At 36.2% G+C, this 17726-nt stretch overlaps 2 protein-coding genes across 2 annotated transcripts in view; both read right to left on the bottom strand.

Annotated features, from left to right (window-relative positions):
- Positions 1-4690, bottom strand: part of LOC105166625 (chorismate synthase 1, chloroplastic) — a 5935-nt gene extending 1245 nt beyond the window's left edge. The window contains exons 1-11 of the mRNA XM_011086057.2: positions 4452-4690; positions 3186-3336; positions 2855-2931; positions 2684-2742; positions 2207-2290; positions 1986-2078; positions 1382-1462; positions 642-773; positions 376-478; positions 149-243; positions 2-67 (exon numbers count right to left, since the gene is read on the bottom strand). Of these exons, the coding sequence (XP_011084359.1) occupies positions 2-67; positions 149-243; positions 376-478; positions 642-773; positions 1382-1462; positions 1986-2078; positions 2207-2290; positions 2684-2742; positions 2855-2931; positions 3186-3336; positions 4452-4590 (1080 nt within the window). The 5' untranslated portion in view covers positions 4591-4690. The remainder of the gene's footprint in view (position 1; positions 68-148; positions 244-375; positions 479-641; positions 774-1381; positions 1463-1985; positions 2079-2206; positions 2291-2683; positions 2743-2854; positions 2932-3185; positions 3337-4451) is intronic.
- LOC105166624 (aminodeoxychorismate synthase, chloroplastic) lies at positions 5905-15793 on the bottom strand. The gene is made up of 14 exons (XM_011086052.2): positions 15633-15793; positions 15018-15427; positions 13318-13449; positions 12924-12991; positions 12633-12697; positions 12360-12426; positions 10842-11129; positions 10633-10759; positions 10108-10379; positions 9354-9433; positions 9161-9269; positions 8437-8519; positions 7395-8012; positions 5905-6778 (listed from the first exon to the last, which is right to left on the bottom strand). Exons 2-14 carry the CDS (start codon positions 15340-15342, stop codon positions 6238-6240), a joined length of 2775 nt encoding a protein of 924 aa, XP_011084354.1. The 5' UTR covers positions 15343-15427; positions 15633-15793; the 3' UTR covers positions 5905-6237.

Below are 17726 nucleotides of genomic sequence, written 5' to 3'. Positions count from 1 at the left end.
CAGAGATTGTAGATGTTGGCTTAAAAGCTATTCTCATGTTGATGATTTCTCCATTTGATATCCCACCCTGGAAATGGACAAGGAAACATGAAAAACATTACGAAAAATGATGAACTGTATCATCTTCCGGAAACCTGAAAGTCTTTACCTGTATCCCACCAGAACGATTGGTTTTTGTCCTGATTCGGCCATGTTCATCCATGTAGAATACATCATTATGCACACTACCAGTCATAAAAGTACCTGATTGATTTTTATTGAAAGGAAATTAGAATAGCAACAGGAGCCTCTCAGCAAATTATGGGAACTTTCTATTTAATTATTTGGTCATCAAATTATGGGAACTCTTAATCAGAACCCAGTATGCTTTTGCACCTGCAAATCCACTGCCAAACTCAAATCCCTTTGTTGCAGGCAAAGACAAAGCAGCTTTGGCCAACTCTGCTTCAAGTTTGTCAAAGACCGGAGAACCAAGACCCTAAGAAGAGAAGACTGATGTTCAGAAATTTTCTTAGAGCATTTCCAAAATAAAAACTGAGAAACATCCGTCTAGCAGTGTCTCAATAAGAAACACACAAAACGGTTGGGAGATGGGGATTGAAGGGACCCCGGGGATGGGGGAAGGAAAAGAAGGGTTTTACCCTTGGAACATTCCGAGCAATGCAGGTGACAACACCCCCCACAGAGTCACCTTTCACTCTGACAGCATCAATGGCAGCAATCATCTTTTCCGCATACTCGGGATTTGGGCACCTTACAATATTACTCTCTATCTGCCAGTATTAGGATTACAACAAAACTTTATTGCCTTAAGACAAGCCAAAGAGATAACCATACCTATAGAACACAAAACAAACTCAGACAAAAACGAGACTGAGAGAAAAGTAAAACTCAACAACTTAGAAGAAAGGAAAAAATGTATGGAGTTGTATTTGTCAAAATAAGTCATGAGTCAGATCTATGGAGGAGGCAATTTTACCATCATCTTGCCTTTCCTCACTCATCATTATGCTCCATAATCATATGGATTGAGTGGAAGCTCAGCACCTTATGAGTGTGTATCTATATACACATACAACAATTCAATTTTCTTTTCCTAATTTCTTTCCCCATCATGATTCACATGTCCTCACAGCATATCATGGGTACATCAATTAGCTACCAACAAATGATAAAGTATGGTGTCTGAGCTTTTTTTAACATCTTATTATCTTATTGCTATATCAAAACTTATGGCGCATTTGTTCAAACTTCAGATGGGAATGATCTGCAGTATTAACAAGTTTTAAGGACAGTGGTATTGCTGGCCATCACGTTCCAATGTGAACGAGGCTACCTTTAATAATATCCACAAGAAATAAGACAAACATATTCTGCATACCTGATCGAGGGTCAAACTTTCATGATCAACCAAATTTTCAGGAAGGACAACACTGTGCACTTGTGAAACATAAGCAAGAATCTGCAATAGAAAGCATGAGCAGTAGAATCAGGAGATAACAGAAAACCCATAGTTTAATAGGGTAAGCATTTCCTACATTTTTCATGATCTGGTGGTTTTAAACAACAAGATACATTCTCTCCCCACCCCTCAATCCCCCAACCAAAAGATACAAGGAAAAGCAAGCAGTACTCCAGGCAAGCTCATCAATAGTTCATTTTATTGCTAAATAATGTTTCTGATCTCCAACTAAATTATCCATGTTGGATGAACTGAGGCGAGAATCTATTAGTTATGCATCACTAGCACAAACAATAACCAAAGCATCTCATTCACAACGAAGAGCAAATTGTAAGCTTCAATGAAGGGAAAAGGGAATGAAAATGTTAAGAACTCCACCAGTAAAAATATATCGGAATACATTCTTCTAGAAACAGATATTTGGTGAACACCTCAATCTGCATGGATGCACAGTCTAATAAATGGGGCTCATTTGTATTTAGCAGTATACAACAATCTTCCATATTACAACCAATTAACTTACTTCAGTTCCGGCATATTGCTTCAAAATTTTCTTAGCAACAGCTCCGGCAGCAACCCTCCCAATGGTTTCTCTTGCAGATGATCTACCACCACCCTGGATACCACAAACACATTAACATAAACAAAAAAAATAATCTTGAACAAAACAACCAATGTTCCATGAATCCAGTAAGAGAATGGGTCCATTCCAAACTAACTGTTCAAAGATAAGATGATTTATACCTGTATTGATCTCACGCCATACTTGAAATCATAAGTTGCATCAGCATGAGATGGTCTATAAGCTAGTGACATTTCACTGTAGTCCTGCAAAAATCCAAAAATACTGAACTTTATTAGCACCATGATAACATGCATATACCTCTTAAAATAATTCTGATGAAGCTTTGAGCTTAAGTTAACCCATTTGTAACCGTGCCTTCTCTTAAATTATTTATTTTTGGACATCAAGACATGCTATTTTACTTCAGTGCGTGAACGAAAGAAGGAATTCATAAAAATTGAAGAAGTGAACTTATACGTAAAAGATTACACCTAGCAACTATCAGGAAATATCAAAGACCCATAGCTCTGCAGTTCCAGATTAGCCAATCCATTTACAACTCTCCAATTATTTTTTTCCTCTCCTGACCTTAATCCCTATGGCAGGACTTGCACAGCAGCAGTAGCAGAAGAAGAGGAGAAAAACTGGGCACTCACATGTCCTCTTTGATCTGTATTGGGCACTTCTACTTTGATTGGAGAACCAGTGGTTAACCCTACAATGAGTAGATGACACATCAATCCACTTTAATGAAAGTCACATTATCATCCATCTAAGAAAAAGATGCAACAGAAACAAGAGTTCAAGAAGGCAATTGAATGACTAACCATCAGCAACCCCTGAAGCTATTTTACATGTATCAGTCTCCTTTCTAGGGGTGGTTATTCTGCTCTGACCTGGCCTCCTAAATGCAATAAAATCATAAATTCATTAAGCTTCATGCCTTGGTAACTAATTCATTTTCTTGCCAAACAGAACATATCATGGAAATATAAAGTTACTGCTATCATATCTCATCTCCAGTTCTGTGGTCTCATAAGCGAACTCGAGGTATATGTTAACCATGAGGACCGCAAGAACCAGACAGAAAAATATATTCATACATAAGAAGGTTGCAAAAAAACACTAAACAGGACAATTCAGTAGCTAGGAATATACCTTCTATCAAGATCTACTTGCATATCAGCTTCTGAGAGGGGAAGTCTAGGAGGGCATCCATCAATAACACACCCTACACCACCACCATGAGATTCTCCAAATGTTGTAACACGAAAGTAAGTGCCATATGTGCTACCGGCAGCCTGTATTTCTGTCGACAGTAGGAATGTAAGTATCTTCAATAGCCAAATATTGCACTGAACGACATATAAGCACAATTTTGCACTTCAAAAGAAACAATTAGCATAGCTTGAGAATTTCTGCTGAAGGGCACTCAGCACTGAATACCATAACCTCAAGAAAAATCTCCCTAGATGCTAATCATAATCAACAGAGGATTAAGTTCAAGGTCATATAACCTAAGGTGAAAATCAGAAAATAGAACTGTACCGCTCCTCCATTTCAGATGATTCTGAACTTCTGGAGAATCAATATGAGACTTCACATTTCATTTAGTTACAATTTTCCCCAAGTAATAGAAAAACAAACAGGCTAAAAAAAACTATCCTGAAAGTTGTAGCATGAAAAATGTGGATATGTAATGAGGGGCTAATCCTAGGTCAAAATGACGTAGTCCTTCATCAATGGTGTCAAGAAGCGGTTTTCTCAGTAAACTTTGAAGTTTGTCTTCTTCTATCTTGTTCTGTTTCTGGAGATTATTAGCCAAAACAATATGAACTGATGCTTGAGAAAGACTACAGTTTTATATAAATAGTCAACCTAGGTTCCATTGGGAAGGATGAAATAGGCAGCTATAAATATTATTTAAGTACTCTTATCAGGTAGCCTTTCCAAGGGGTTGCAAATCTTTCAAAGTTACTCGCAACATGTCCTCTCCAAATTATTCGACCTCAGCTTATTAAGCTACTAACGATGCAATTCAAGCTTGAAGGGACTTGATAAACAAATAATAGTTTTGTCCTCTTTAAACAACCATCAGACCAGCTCAATTAGGATGCTCTTACAAAGACAACAAAGCAAATGCCGTCTACTCGGGAAAAAAAAGAATTGAACCCAGCTCCAGTAAACCTCCGCATTAGCTTTCTAAATTTCACTAACATCAGAAATCGCTAATTTATTCCAGCTCAACAAACACAAGTATCCAAACCCATTCGCGATTCAACACCCAGAAACACAAAACAAATTTCTGGACAAAAAGAAAACGCCAACCACCATTACACAACAAATCAAAAGATATAAAAGATTCTCACAATCCGAAACACGAATTACTAAAATCAAACAATGAAATGATGGGAAGTTTCGCACCAAGGCGTCTGGACTGGGATCGGCGAGCGGGCAACTTTAGGCCCGGAGACGGCAGCATCTGCGGCGATTGAAGGGATCCAAGGCGGGCGGATCCATCGGGAGCTCCGAGGAAGAGTTTGGTGGAGATGGACGACGCCATTACGCCGACGTCTATTCGAGTTTGGGGGTTGGTGAGTAGAGAGAGTGGAGAGGAAATTTTCAGTGGTTGAGATATAGAAGAAATGTTTATATACGCATTTCAAGGGGTGAACATTGGGGACTAAAAGTGAATAAGTGGCTATATAGGAACCAAAAATTTAACTTACCTTTATGATAATATTTTTTTGTTATTTTCCACTAATTTTATTTATAAATATTTATAAGATAAATTATTATTTGATAATTAATTATACTAAAAATAAAATTCAAGATGTATAATTGTCAGTTCAATTTTAAAATTTAAGTTATTGAGTCTAAATTTAAAAAAAATTCAATTAGATATAATTAAACATTATTTAAAAAATGGATAAAAATACTTATTTCCTATAATATCGATTGAAATAAAATTACCATTTTAAATATATTCTTATTATATAATTTAATGGAATCGGATAAAAATAAATTTTTTTCTTTATTCTCTATTGGTCATTAATGTTTACATGTGTCACGATTTTGATCTCTAATATTTATAAAAAAAAAAATTCTGACTTGGGACTGAATTTTGAACTAAAATTTGTAAAAAATTATAAATATTAGGAGTTAAATAGTGGTATATGAACCAAAAATAAGTAAATAAGAATATATAGGGACCAAAAAAGTAATTTACCCAATAAAGGAAAGTAGTTGGGTGAAGAGTAGTGGGGGCCACAGGAGGGGCTTAGCCACCACACCTACTCCTCTCATCCACGTTTTGTTTGGTTGCATTGCTTTTTGTGCTTCCTATTTTTCTTTTCTCATTATTTAACTTTTCATTTTTTTAATAATAATAATAATAATAGTAACAAATACAAATCCAATAGAAAATCAATGGAATGGTTGGTTCGTATGCACCTGTATCACTTCTTTCCCCCCCTATTTTTCACTTTTCATTTTAAAGAATTCCAAACTTCTATGGGCAAATTACACTTTTGATTAGAAAATGTTGCATTTCTTGTCCCACAATTTATAAATTTAGCACATTTGGTCTTATAAAATAAAACATTGTCATCTTTTTGATCCTATAAGATTAAAATTGTGGCACACTTAGTTCCATGGAATCAAAAATCTTAACATATTTTTTTTCCGGGTCTCAAATACTGTAATTTTTTAGCCAGCGGTAATAAATGTGATAAACTTGTAAACACTTTTTGCCGTGTAGGACCAAAAGTGCAATTTGCACAAACTGCCACTGCAGCAAAATTTATATAATCTTTTTTTACTCTGAAGAGGTAAACTACTTTTCTAAAGTGGCAATTCAACAAGGATCCCGGATGAATATACACAAACATTTCCTCTTCATATGGACTAGAAGATAAACAAACTATGAGAAGAAAGAGCTGTAAAAACACACATCACGCAGTTTGCTGCAGGTTTTCAGGCTCTTAGCCTAATACTTCCATAAACAATATATAATTCAAAGCATACAAATCCTCAAAAGCTTTTGATCCTACCTTCAGGCCTTCATCTTCCTTCAGAAATCCTTGAGAAATGAGTAAAAACAACAATGGGAGATTTACCTTTATTAGTTCAATGAGCAGCTTGGCTCCCGTAAAGAATGCGTATAATCCAGTCCTATTGCTTTGCTGTTGTTGCTGTAGTCGTGCATGGCCTATTTAGGACTCTTATCTGGAGAATTAGCATATGCTTGTGCTAGAGGCGGTGCTGTTCGGTTCTGATATTCCGTTACAGCCTTAGTTGGAGCTCTGGTTTTCAGCACCATTTCTTCATACTCGTCGTTAGTATTTGAAAGAGCTGTAATGGCACCTCCTGCTCCAATCGAAGCCTCGCCTTCGTGTATGACGATAGTTCTGATGACAATGTTGAGATCAAAGGTTTGGTTGTATGAGAAATACCCGATGCATCCGGAGTAAATGCCTCTAGAACTACTTTCCAGGGAGTCAAGAATTTCCATCGATCTCAACTTTGGCGCTCCTGTCATTGACCCACCAGGAAATGCAGCCCGAACACAGTCAACCGCACTGACGTTTGATCGTTTCTTCCCACGTATCGTGCTGACCATGGTGTGCACGGTAGCATAAGATTCGACTTCCATAAGATTAGGCACGTGCACAGAACCCGGCTCACAAACACGTCCCAAGTCGTTCCTCAGAAGGTCGACAATCATCAAATTTTCAGCTTGGTCCTTCTCACTGCAGAAAAGAGTTAAAAATTCATTCGCAAAAAGCAGAGACAATCAAGAAATTAATTATTGCTTCTTCATTATGGCTTACTTTCGTTCGTAGTACAAACTATATTCTCTGGGGGATAGGCCTAAAAGCATATGAGAATTCGAAGTATATTGGAAAAGGGTGGAAGACATGAAATGGATTCAAACACATATTTTAGGGAGGTCCTGACGTATATAAGATTGAGGGATAATTATAATGGCATCCCTAAGGTTTAGACATATTATAGAAGAGAACCTAATTTTGAAGTATTACACCATACCCTACAATCACGTTTTATGTTACAGATTCCCCTCTCGAAGAGAGGATGAGATAGTCAGGGAGAATATGTAATGTAAAACATGACTTTCAGGGGTCCTGTGTCATTTTTCAAGACTGATGGTTTCTTCGTAATATATCCAATCTTAGGGAGTAGTTATGCAAATATCCCTAAGGTTAAACTCTATCGACATCCAAAGACTGGGGGAGAAAGCTGCTGAACTTGGATAACCAGAAATCACGAGGAAAAAATTATAGTACTTCTCAGATGTCTATATATGAAGCCATAATACTGTTTTTTACACGTTTGTAGACGCACTACCTGTATTGCAGTTGTAGCTTGTGCAGTTCGTCTTCCTTTGGAGATGCTCCACGAGCTATGGTACCCTTGATGGGCTTTGCTTCTAGAATGCCATTCCTGTCCAACCGTAGGAACCTTTCAGGCGAAGAACAGCAAATGCATAAATCATGTTTCGGAAAGTTCAGCCAGGCAGCATAGGGGGCAGGGTTCTTTTCTCGAAGATTAAGATAAAGTCCCAGCGCATGCATTTCCCCTACTTGCCTTCTCATCTGTGTCGTAAGGCATAACTCATAGCTTTCTCCGTCTTTTATAAACTTCTGACACTTTTCAATGTCCGTGATATATTGCTCCCTCGATTTCTCAGCTGTAAACCCGTTTCCTGGAGAATTTCTAACAGAAACTCTGGATGCCAAAGACACAGGCTTTCTGGGAGGGCATTGTTTCATATTCAGAAGCTTCTTCTCAACGTCATCCAACCAAAGAGTGGCACTTGTGTTCTCGTCAAGTATAGACATGACATAAATATCATCACAATGATGATCTATAACGACAAGATTATCGGCAAAGAAGAGGCAAGCATCAGGTACTCTTGACTTGTGACGATTTGCAGACGCCCCACATTCAACTTTAAGATCATACCTGCATTTAAATGATAATCTCTATCAGTATTGTAAAGTAACATCATCCCTAAAACCTTCCCAGACACTTCAAACCATTAAATGGCCTTAAAAACAAGAAATAGCCACTTTGAAAATTATCCAGACACTTCAAACCAAAAAGTTATGGTATGCTCTAGCTCAGGGTAGTGGTTTATCTAACACAGCACATTCTCAACAGAGAAATAGACACGAGTACTTTGATTTCCTAATTCCAATTCGGAATTTAAAAAGTTGCATATAGGATAATGGACTGGCCAAGATGCAATGAATTAAAGATATATAAACGTTGGAGAAGAAATACAATGGCAAAGAACGAGAAGATGAATGCGTTGTCCTTTTCATGACATTGGCAGGTAAGAGTTCTTCACCCCAGGAGGATCACCATAACCAAATAGGTGACGTACCCAACGTAACCAATATAGCCACCGAAGAAATCAAAAGGCAATCCTTCATAATCAGCTGCATCATAGCAAAATGACTGGAGCTCCTGAAGCATGGAGATGCAAAGAAATTACCACTGAACTTGATATATCCAATTATTTTCATGTCAAGAGAAAAAAATTTTTGGTCAATTACATGTACACCTCCTAACCTATGGTCTATTTATAAAAACCACACATGCCTTTTGAAAAATTACACATACACCCACCAAAAATGTCAACACTATTTACACGAACCACTCCCTGCTTTTTGGAAAATAACACATACACCCCCACAAATATCAACAACATTACACAAACTATCCTATTTTTTGCTGTCGGCATGGTTTGTGCAAATAGACCATAGATTAAGGTGTGCAAATAGACCATAGATTAAGGTGTGCAAATGTATTTATCTCTAAATTTCTTAAAGAGGAAGAGAAGCTGTAGGCTAAATTACTTATAGATAAAGCATTTTCCAACTAAGAAGTTGCAAGACTACCATAGAAGGATGTCATTATATTGAACCATTCTGGAAATTCAATATAATAAAATATTTATGCAGAATTGTTAGCAAAAAAGAGAGTTAGTGCACTAGTCACATAACACCAAGAAAATATCTCGTCCATTCGCTTAACAATCCAGGAGTTGTTAATAGTATCAAGCAAGCATTCATAAAGTTTTTGGACATTGTATTCTCAGAAATTACCTGATTCAAAAAGTCAAAAAATCCATCTTCCAAATAAGTATTTCTAATAGAGCCCTCGGCATCTTCAATTGATAGATAGCCTCCACGATTAATTTCTGTATCACTGGAACTGGTATCCAGAGGAAGAGCTTATAAGTAAACGAGGTCATCATTTAAACAACACAGAGGAGTACTGAAAGAAAGCCTATCTAACCTCTTGTCTGACAATCTAAACGTCACTTGTCTCCAGAGTGACCCACCTTTACCCCCCATAAATGAAAAGCGAGCTCTTCTCTACAAAGACAAGGTGGTTCATCATCAGAAATTATGTAAATACAAACTCAAATTACTTTCTCAAGAAAATATTATACACATCCTAGGGAATATATCCCCTCTAAACAGATGTGGGCTGTTACGTAAAAGGAAAATTTATATCCTGCAGAGAACATCATATGTACTTTAAACTTCTGTGCACAGAAAGCAACCAATAGTTCCAGAAACTTCTTATACCAACTCTATCCACTTATCATGGCAGCATCGCTACATAGTTCTCAAAGTATATCAAACATTTCAGTTTTTAGTTTCAGGGTCTAATTGGTCTAAGACTAGCTCCAGGTAACAAAATAGAAGAGTTTGGAATGTTCAACAGTAAAGTTTTTTCAAAACATGCGCAATGAGATCTGACATTAACATCAAAGTGCTATCAGTACATGTCAGTAATCCCTAATCACCTTCAGTTCTTGTTGGCAACTTTAAGATATTAGTACCAAGAACAATCACAAAGTGGGGGAGAAGTAGAAATCGACTTGGAAACAATAAGAAAGAGAGCAATACTACCCACTCATAACCCAAATCCTTAATTTCACATAAACCAATGCCAAAAAAAAATCAGTTCATCAGAGTGCCAGGCAATCAGTTGGATCTAAGCTAAGGGAACATAAAGAAAAAGAAAGAAGAAAGAAAAAGACCATCTCTATCGAGGAACTATCCAACCAAAATGTGTTTTCCGCATGAAGATCTCCAAACAGCTCACAGAATATGTTTCCTGCTCCACCGACTTGGCTGATGGTACATTCAACTTTTCTCCATCTTAGCTTCAAATTTTTTGCATTTCTGGAACGTAATGGCTTCATTAAGTTGCAGAGGCTAGCATGCATATTGTCGTCAAATCCGTTCACCACATTCTTGCTTCTGACAACATCTTGGAATAGTTGAGTTACTCTAGGCACCTGCATGCATGCTAAGTAAAGTTCACTGCTCAGAGTGACTGAAAGGAGCATACTACCATCAATAGGGATTACTCCAATTACATACTGCAATAAAGCAAGATCCTCTAGAAACTAAAAGCTACTACACAAACCACAAAGACTATAGTTTTAGGAAATAAGACCACATTTCCACCAGTGACTACCCCTCCTTCCCCTGGCTGAACAACCCAAAAGGAGAAACCCAGATAAAAAAGGTAAAACAATCTTATTTTTGAAGTAGATTACCAGCATAATGAACCTTCTTCTGGCTGTTCGAGGATGATCTCAACCTAAACCAGTACTCCTTTGTGATTTCTGCAAAGTTTTTGAATATTTGCCTCCCATGACTAGTAGCTATGCTCTCTGGATGAAACTGGACCAAGAAGCATACCAATTAATTTTGGAGTAAAACAGCAGGGTAAATCATAGAACTCATAATTAGGATGAACATTAACCTGCAAGCCGTAATGAGGCCTGCTGGAATGCATAATTCCCATAAGAATATTTCCACTCTGCATCTCTGATGAGTTGGAAGAATGCCATTGCAAACCATTATCTGATTTTGTGGATAATGATTTAGCAAAATTACAGGGGCCAGCTTGCCTCTCAAAATCATCAAGGTAGGAATCAAAGTTTTGGATTCCTAGAAAGGGTGACGTTTCAGGATAAGAGGTCCAAGCTATAGGTATGAGTTCCCTGGGAAGTGAGCTTGGGTCTATCACAAGGGAGTGATATCGAACCACCTGCATCACATAAATGCAAAAAATGTTCAAACTGACTTCTATATCCCATACATGTAATAGCTGCATTACTAACAAACAAGACAGCGTTAGAACTTTGTATTGATCTAGGGAACCTTGTCTAAGTGAGAATACTACTCAGCTGTATCATTATCATGGAATTCAACAAGCAAGCAGAAGTTTAAGAGCATTCAATTAGATCATAATCTATGATCCCAAAGATTATCTGACCGATAATTGGTCACTTTTGGACCAGTTTTAATATAGTTGGAGATCTTTAAACCCAACCTATCTCCCAATAGTAATAAAGAGAATATCACCAAGTTATATCAAACCACCAAGTATATAATATAAGAATTCTCATCCTATCACAATATGGAGCAATACATATTTGCTTGAATTGTTCCCAGTGCTAATCAACTCATTTTGAAGATAGGCCTATTTCAACCAATGTTTGCAGTTGAATCTCTTTATCTCTTATTTCGGCCATCCATAACTAATGATCTCTTCCCAACAGTAGCCCCTTAATAGTCAGTTTACCGATCCATAATGAAAATGAAGTTGCTGAATATATTATGTGCCCATTCGTTTGAGAGTAGAAAAGGAAAAGAAAAACCATGCATGCCTATATTTAACTCTGTCCTGAGAGTCTGTGTCTATTCAAGGTTCGATAGGAAACGTTCAATTGTAGATGGAAGGAGTAGTTTTTTCAAAGCAAGGGCTTCAGGTAGAGGAGGAATATTTGGTTTACACGAGCCCTCACACTGTGTTTGAGAGGGAAGAGAAAAAGTAAGAAAGAAAAAAGTTGTAGAGAGAAGTGCAGAGGTGCTAGCAATCCAAAATATTGTCGCGAAAACAAAAAACACAAGGAGACACCACAAAAGGATAGCACTGAGCAAGAAAGAGATGTTCCCCCCCAATGGATTCCTCCTTCTCTTCCGTTCAACTTTCAAGACCATAAGCAACATGCATCTTTAGGCGCCTACATACCATTAATTATATCTTAGATTGCCACATGACCAAATAAACCAAAGGAAACCGGTAATTTCCAAAAAGTGGCTCCAAAACTCTATCTGCACCAAATAATATGGAAAAAGTAAGGCTCTTGCACAAGTATCTGGCAAGAATTACTGCTTGTAAACCAAGCCATATAAGATATGAAATCACTGTCATGAAACAACAATTTAACAAGCATGAAGATAAGACATGACAATCTCATGGCTTTGACCTAACCTTAAATCCTGAATTTCTTCCAGAGGGAATCCCATGGAACATTCCACAACCATTATGCTCGATATCACTGTAAAGGTCAAACGAAAATCAACGAAAGCCGACACATGGTTGCAGCCGACTAACAGATTAATGCAATGGGAAAATAGCCAATGGTCTGGACATATAATTTCACGAATGTGTCCATTTTAAAGAAGATTTTGGATTTGATCCATTGAGTCATAAACACCTTCTAATTGTAGCATGGCAAAAGGAAACAAGAGCATCGTATCTGACCTCAACCGTCCATGTATAGGTTCAGGAGCATGGATGACCCGAGCACCATGGACATAACCTAAAGCCTGTAAATCATTTCACTTGTCCATTGTCAGTTGAACATCAGACAATGGAATAGAAGGGAATAGTTGAAATACAAGCAAACTCATGAAAACGTCAAAAGCTCCAATGCTTGTTAATCAAATCAGAGAGATGACAATTCAAGCAATAATACAACTTTTATAAACCACCTAGGAATCCACCATGTTATGGAGTTGACTAGACATGAACTATGTGAATGACTAAATATACCTGATGACCAAGGCAAACACCTAAAATAGGGATGTCCGTGCATTCAAGCAGCAGCTTAATGCATATTCCTGAGACATTCAAATAAGTCAAAAAATGTAACAATCAAGATAAACTAACCAAGAACAAGGCAAATAGAAAGTTCTTAGACCTATAGAATGTTATAAATGACAAGACTAGAAATGGCATGGGAGCCATGATGGGAGACCATGGAATTTTCACTTAAGTATGTCTTTTGGGAAAAGAAGTCTAATCATTCATGACGAAACCAGCGCATGTTCAACTTCCTAAAACAGACTTCTCGGAAGATATCCATAGTTCCATATAAACACAAAAGTCAACAGGGTCGATATATAACATAGTAGAAAAGGCTTGAAATGCAAATTTCAGATCTAACCTATATCAGCAGCACAAGTTGGAGAACCAGGCCCAGGAGATATCACAATATTGTCAAATGCCTTTTCTTCATATAGGTAATGACAAACATCGTCCCAAGACCACTCATCATTATGAATCACCACAGGAGGCACTGGTACAGTTTCAACACAAAAAAACAGATGATTGTCAAAATCATTCCTTAACAGCGCTTATCACATTTGGAATCTTGTTTATTTGATGACACGGTCTTCAGAAGATTCTCTCATTAAGAGCAATTAAACAAAGATGGAAACAAATTTTCTTCTTCCTTTTCCTTGAATTCAAAATCAGAGCACTGCCGTTGGACAGAGCTTCATTTCACCAATCACACCAAACCATAAGCAGAAACCAATAGTAATCTAGAAGCCAAAGCTTTGTATGATACTTTGAGCATTGGAGGTAAAAGAAATAAGCTACAAATGCATGATCTAGAAACTAGACCTTCATGCCAATCTCACAATGTGTGACACGGCTCTTTGGTAATTCCTAAGACTTGATGACAACCAAAGGTCACTTTGGTTTCAAAATAGAAGGTTGTTCCTTTGTCACTCACCAAGTTCAAACCAAAGCACTATCTGAATAAAAGAAGCAGCAGCAGCAGCCAGAAGGGGATGGGGCCATATAAAACTGTAAAGGTATTAAAAATATAAGTAAAAATTTCAACTTAGGCACGCACTTAGTATTACTGGCATATCTTTTTCTGAAATGATGCCGTTACTGAAAAATCATCTACATCAGAAACTTAACAATGACCTCAAATAGGAACCAAACCGTAGCATTGAGAACTAAATCCATGAACCTCCACTTCAACATCCTATTTCCAACTTTTCCCAAAAAAATACCTTTAATCCATTCTACTCCCCATTCATTAGTACTGAGCACAATGTAGAATATGAAATATTTTCATAACAATATCCAAACACATTTCCCCAGCAATTGGCCTGGTCCTATAACACAGATCACCATCTAAACAAAGCAAAATTTGGTTCTACGTTCACAAAATCATCAACACAGATGCTCAGGATTTATCATACTATCAGTAAGTATATTGGACACTAAATGTTCACAGTAGAAAACTAAAGCTACAACCCTCACAACGAAGACAGTCATAATGGCAGAAAAACTGCTACAAGGATGCCCACCCCCCCAACCCCGAACATGACCTTCAACTGATTTCTTTTGACCTGCTAGCCCCGACTATAAGTGTATATGCAGTAAGAGCAATGACCCTGCCTAATTTTTGGAAAAAAAAATTCAAGCTCTTCACATCTACATAAATGACAATTCCAGAATGAGCTGGTTTCAGATTTAAGCAAATAATATAGACACTATCACCATGCTATCGAAGGTCAAGAATGATCCAAACCCACCCTCAATCTAGAAGCTATTCCTTAATAAAAGATTAATGCACGACAATGTTTCATCTAAAACTCTGAAAATACATTAGGCTTTCTAATTACAAGCTCCATGCGTTTAAGCCTATAAATCTAGACCTTATGAGAAATCACTTGACCGTTAATTATTACAGACTCTTGCTGTCCCTTTACTTATCCCCAGTCGTAAACCCACTTACTGACTCTCTCTCTCCATGCAAAAGAATGTATTATGCAACCACCAAAATTAGCAACATATGTTGACATGCCAAAATCTAAAGCAATGGAAAAAAGAAAGAAAACTTACATCCATTGATGACAGACAGCTCTTGGTAAATATTATATGTGTAACTATCATAATTGTCAATCAACAACGTCCGCACAAATTCCAACTTGGAAGCTGGTTCCTTCAGCTGCTTCCTTCCTACATATGACCCTTCCAAGTGCCCCGGAACTAAATGGCTGGATACCAATGCCTTCTTCACAAACCCATCATTTCTGTCTTTCTTGTTCAAGTCACCAAGTCTAGTGAAACCTCTCGGAACAACAGACTTCAAATTCTTGCCCAAGGAAATGGTCTCTAAACAAGAAAATGAAACCTCGGCTGAAGAAGAACACACGCTAAAACCCATTCTTTCGATTCAATCTCGTGTCTTCCTCGACACAATACAATTTCTCCCCCACAATTCAATAAGCTCCCACTGACCCACTGCTCCTCTGCAAACCATAAGCGAAGAAAAGGGCATCAAACACTTCATTCCTCAAAACTCCAACGAGAATGGATAAAATCATATTCTAAAACAAAACGAAATGGGCTCTGCTGAAAAACGAACACAAACACGGCTGCATTAACAGATCTCCAGATATCAGAAAAATTAACAAGAAACTGAACAGATCCTCAATATTGAGCTAAAACTTGTACCTGGAAAGAGGAAAGCGAATTGGGATTCAATATTTCAGTTATTTTTTCACTTTTTTTCCAGCTCTATTACCCTTTTTTGGGAGAGCGGTGATGAGGCGTTTTTGCAGCCACCGCTTTTTTCGAAGAGTCGAGTCGGCGGGTACTTATGAATTCTGTGTCTGCTGTCCCTGAAAATTAGTTATTACCAGAAAAAATGAAAAAGTGCAATATTTTGGTAAAATGGAGAAAAACGAAAAGAAAACTACCCAATCGCATGTCGCCGCGTGTATGTAGAGCCCACCATATTCCACCCACCACCAATTCACCAACCGTTGGATTGGGCCAAAATTGGATCTAAACCCAAATCATTTACCATTTAAATCATGTCTCACAATTTATGTATTTAGGTGTTTCATTTTTTTTTTTAAATTATGGTCAGCTTCACCTAACTTTTTAAATTATTTATTATTAGCAAAAATATTTTTCTTTTAATTTATTTTTATATAAATTATTCCGTAAATATATATATTGTTTATGCTACTATAGATAAAGAAAATATATATATATTCATCGCATTTGGGCCTCATTTCAGGTGAGATTATTTTCCAACTTGTGTGTAAATGGGCTCATTCCACTGTTCTGGCCCAAAGGCAACCTGCCCTGCCTTTTGTTTCTTTTTTTTTGTTTTTTCTTCTTTTGGAATTTTTATGAATTTGAATACGTTGGACCTCTTAGATTTATTAGAAATGTTTATAATTTTAAAACATTTAAAAATAATAAATTTTCTCAACTATAATTTTGACAAAAAATATAATCCCAACTTTATAAACATGTAATATTTTTATTTTAATAAAACATTATTATCTGTAAACATTTTAAATTTAAATGAAAGTCGATATTTATATTTAATTTATTTATTACTGACTTATTATAAGTAAAATTATTTTGTGAATAAACTACCTATATAACGATAAAAATATACTTCATCACATGCATTAACGAGTGAAAATGTATAAGAGTAATTTAGTCATAAAAAATTATTTTGACCTGCAATAAATTAGTAATAAGTCAATCGATAATATAATAATTTTTATTACCATTATTAAATTTAGTGAGTTTTGACTAACGAAATGACTTATTTGTTAAATAGAGATAAATCTCTTAAGTACTAAATGTAATTTTTTAAATTACAGAAAATCTATACGTGATTATATCAAACTTTAAGGTAGAAAAACGTAATTTTTTTTAGATATTAAAAAATGGAAAGTAATATTATTTAAAAAATAGAAAAGTGGCGGCCGTACCACTCCATGTATACGTGTATATATATACACACACATACGCACGGAGTAGGTGCTACCTAGAGAGAGAGAGAGAGATAGAGTAGGAAGTGCGTGAAAAGTGTAGGTTCGAGGCGCATAGAAGCGAATAAAGTCAGCATACAAGCATCTTAACTCATTCCTCGGTTTCCTCAACCCCCTACCCCACCCCCATCTCCCAACCATCGAATCATATGATCATCGTCTTGTGTCTCTCGAAAAATCATTTACTGTCTTATTTTTTAAGAATAATTATATTTTTTTTAAATTTAGTATAATTATATATAAATTTATTATAATTTAAGAAATTATATCTAGTTTTCTAAGGTTTGCTTCATCTAATAAATAAGTCTAACTGAATTTGCAAACATTAGTTAAAAAAAATTGAATGAAAAATTAGTATTTACCATCGATTGATTTATTACTAACTTATTGTAGGTCAAACAATTTTTTTGGACTAAATAACGATAAAAACATAGCTCATCATATGCATTCATGCGTAAAAACGTATAAGAGTAATTTAGTCATAAAAAAATTTATTTGACCTGCAATAATTCAGTAATATGTCAATTTACGATAAATATGAATTTTTAATGTAAGTCAATTCGATGAATTTTTTTACTAACAAAGAGGATTTCTTTGTTAGACAGAAGTAAACCTCAGTAGTGCTTTATATGTAATTTTTCAAATCACATGAAATCTATGTGTGATTAATATAAATTCTATTGCATCTTACAAAATATTTTTAATATTTTATTTTAAAAAATAAAAGAGTATTTAAATATATAAAATAAAG

The sequence above is a fragment of the Sesamum indicum genome, linkage group LG7, assembly GCF_000512975.1.
Source record: "Sesamum indicum cultivar Zhongzhi No. 13 linkage group LG7, S_indicum_v1.0, whole genome shotgun sequence".
NCBI lineage: Eukaryota > Viridiplantae > Streptophyta > Magnoliopsida > Lamiales > Pedaliaceae > Sesamum > Sesamum indicum.
This window is presented reverse-complemented; position numbering and strand designations above follow the sequence as displayed.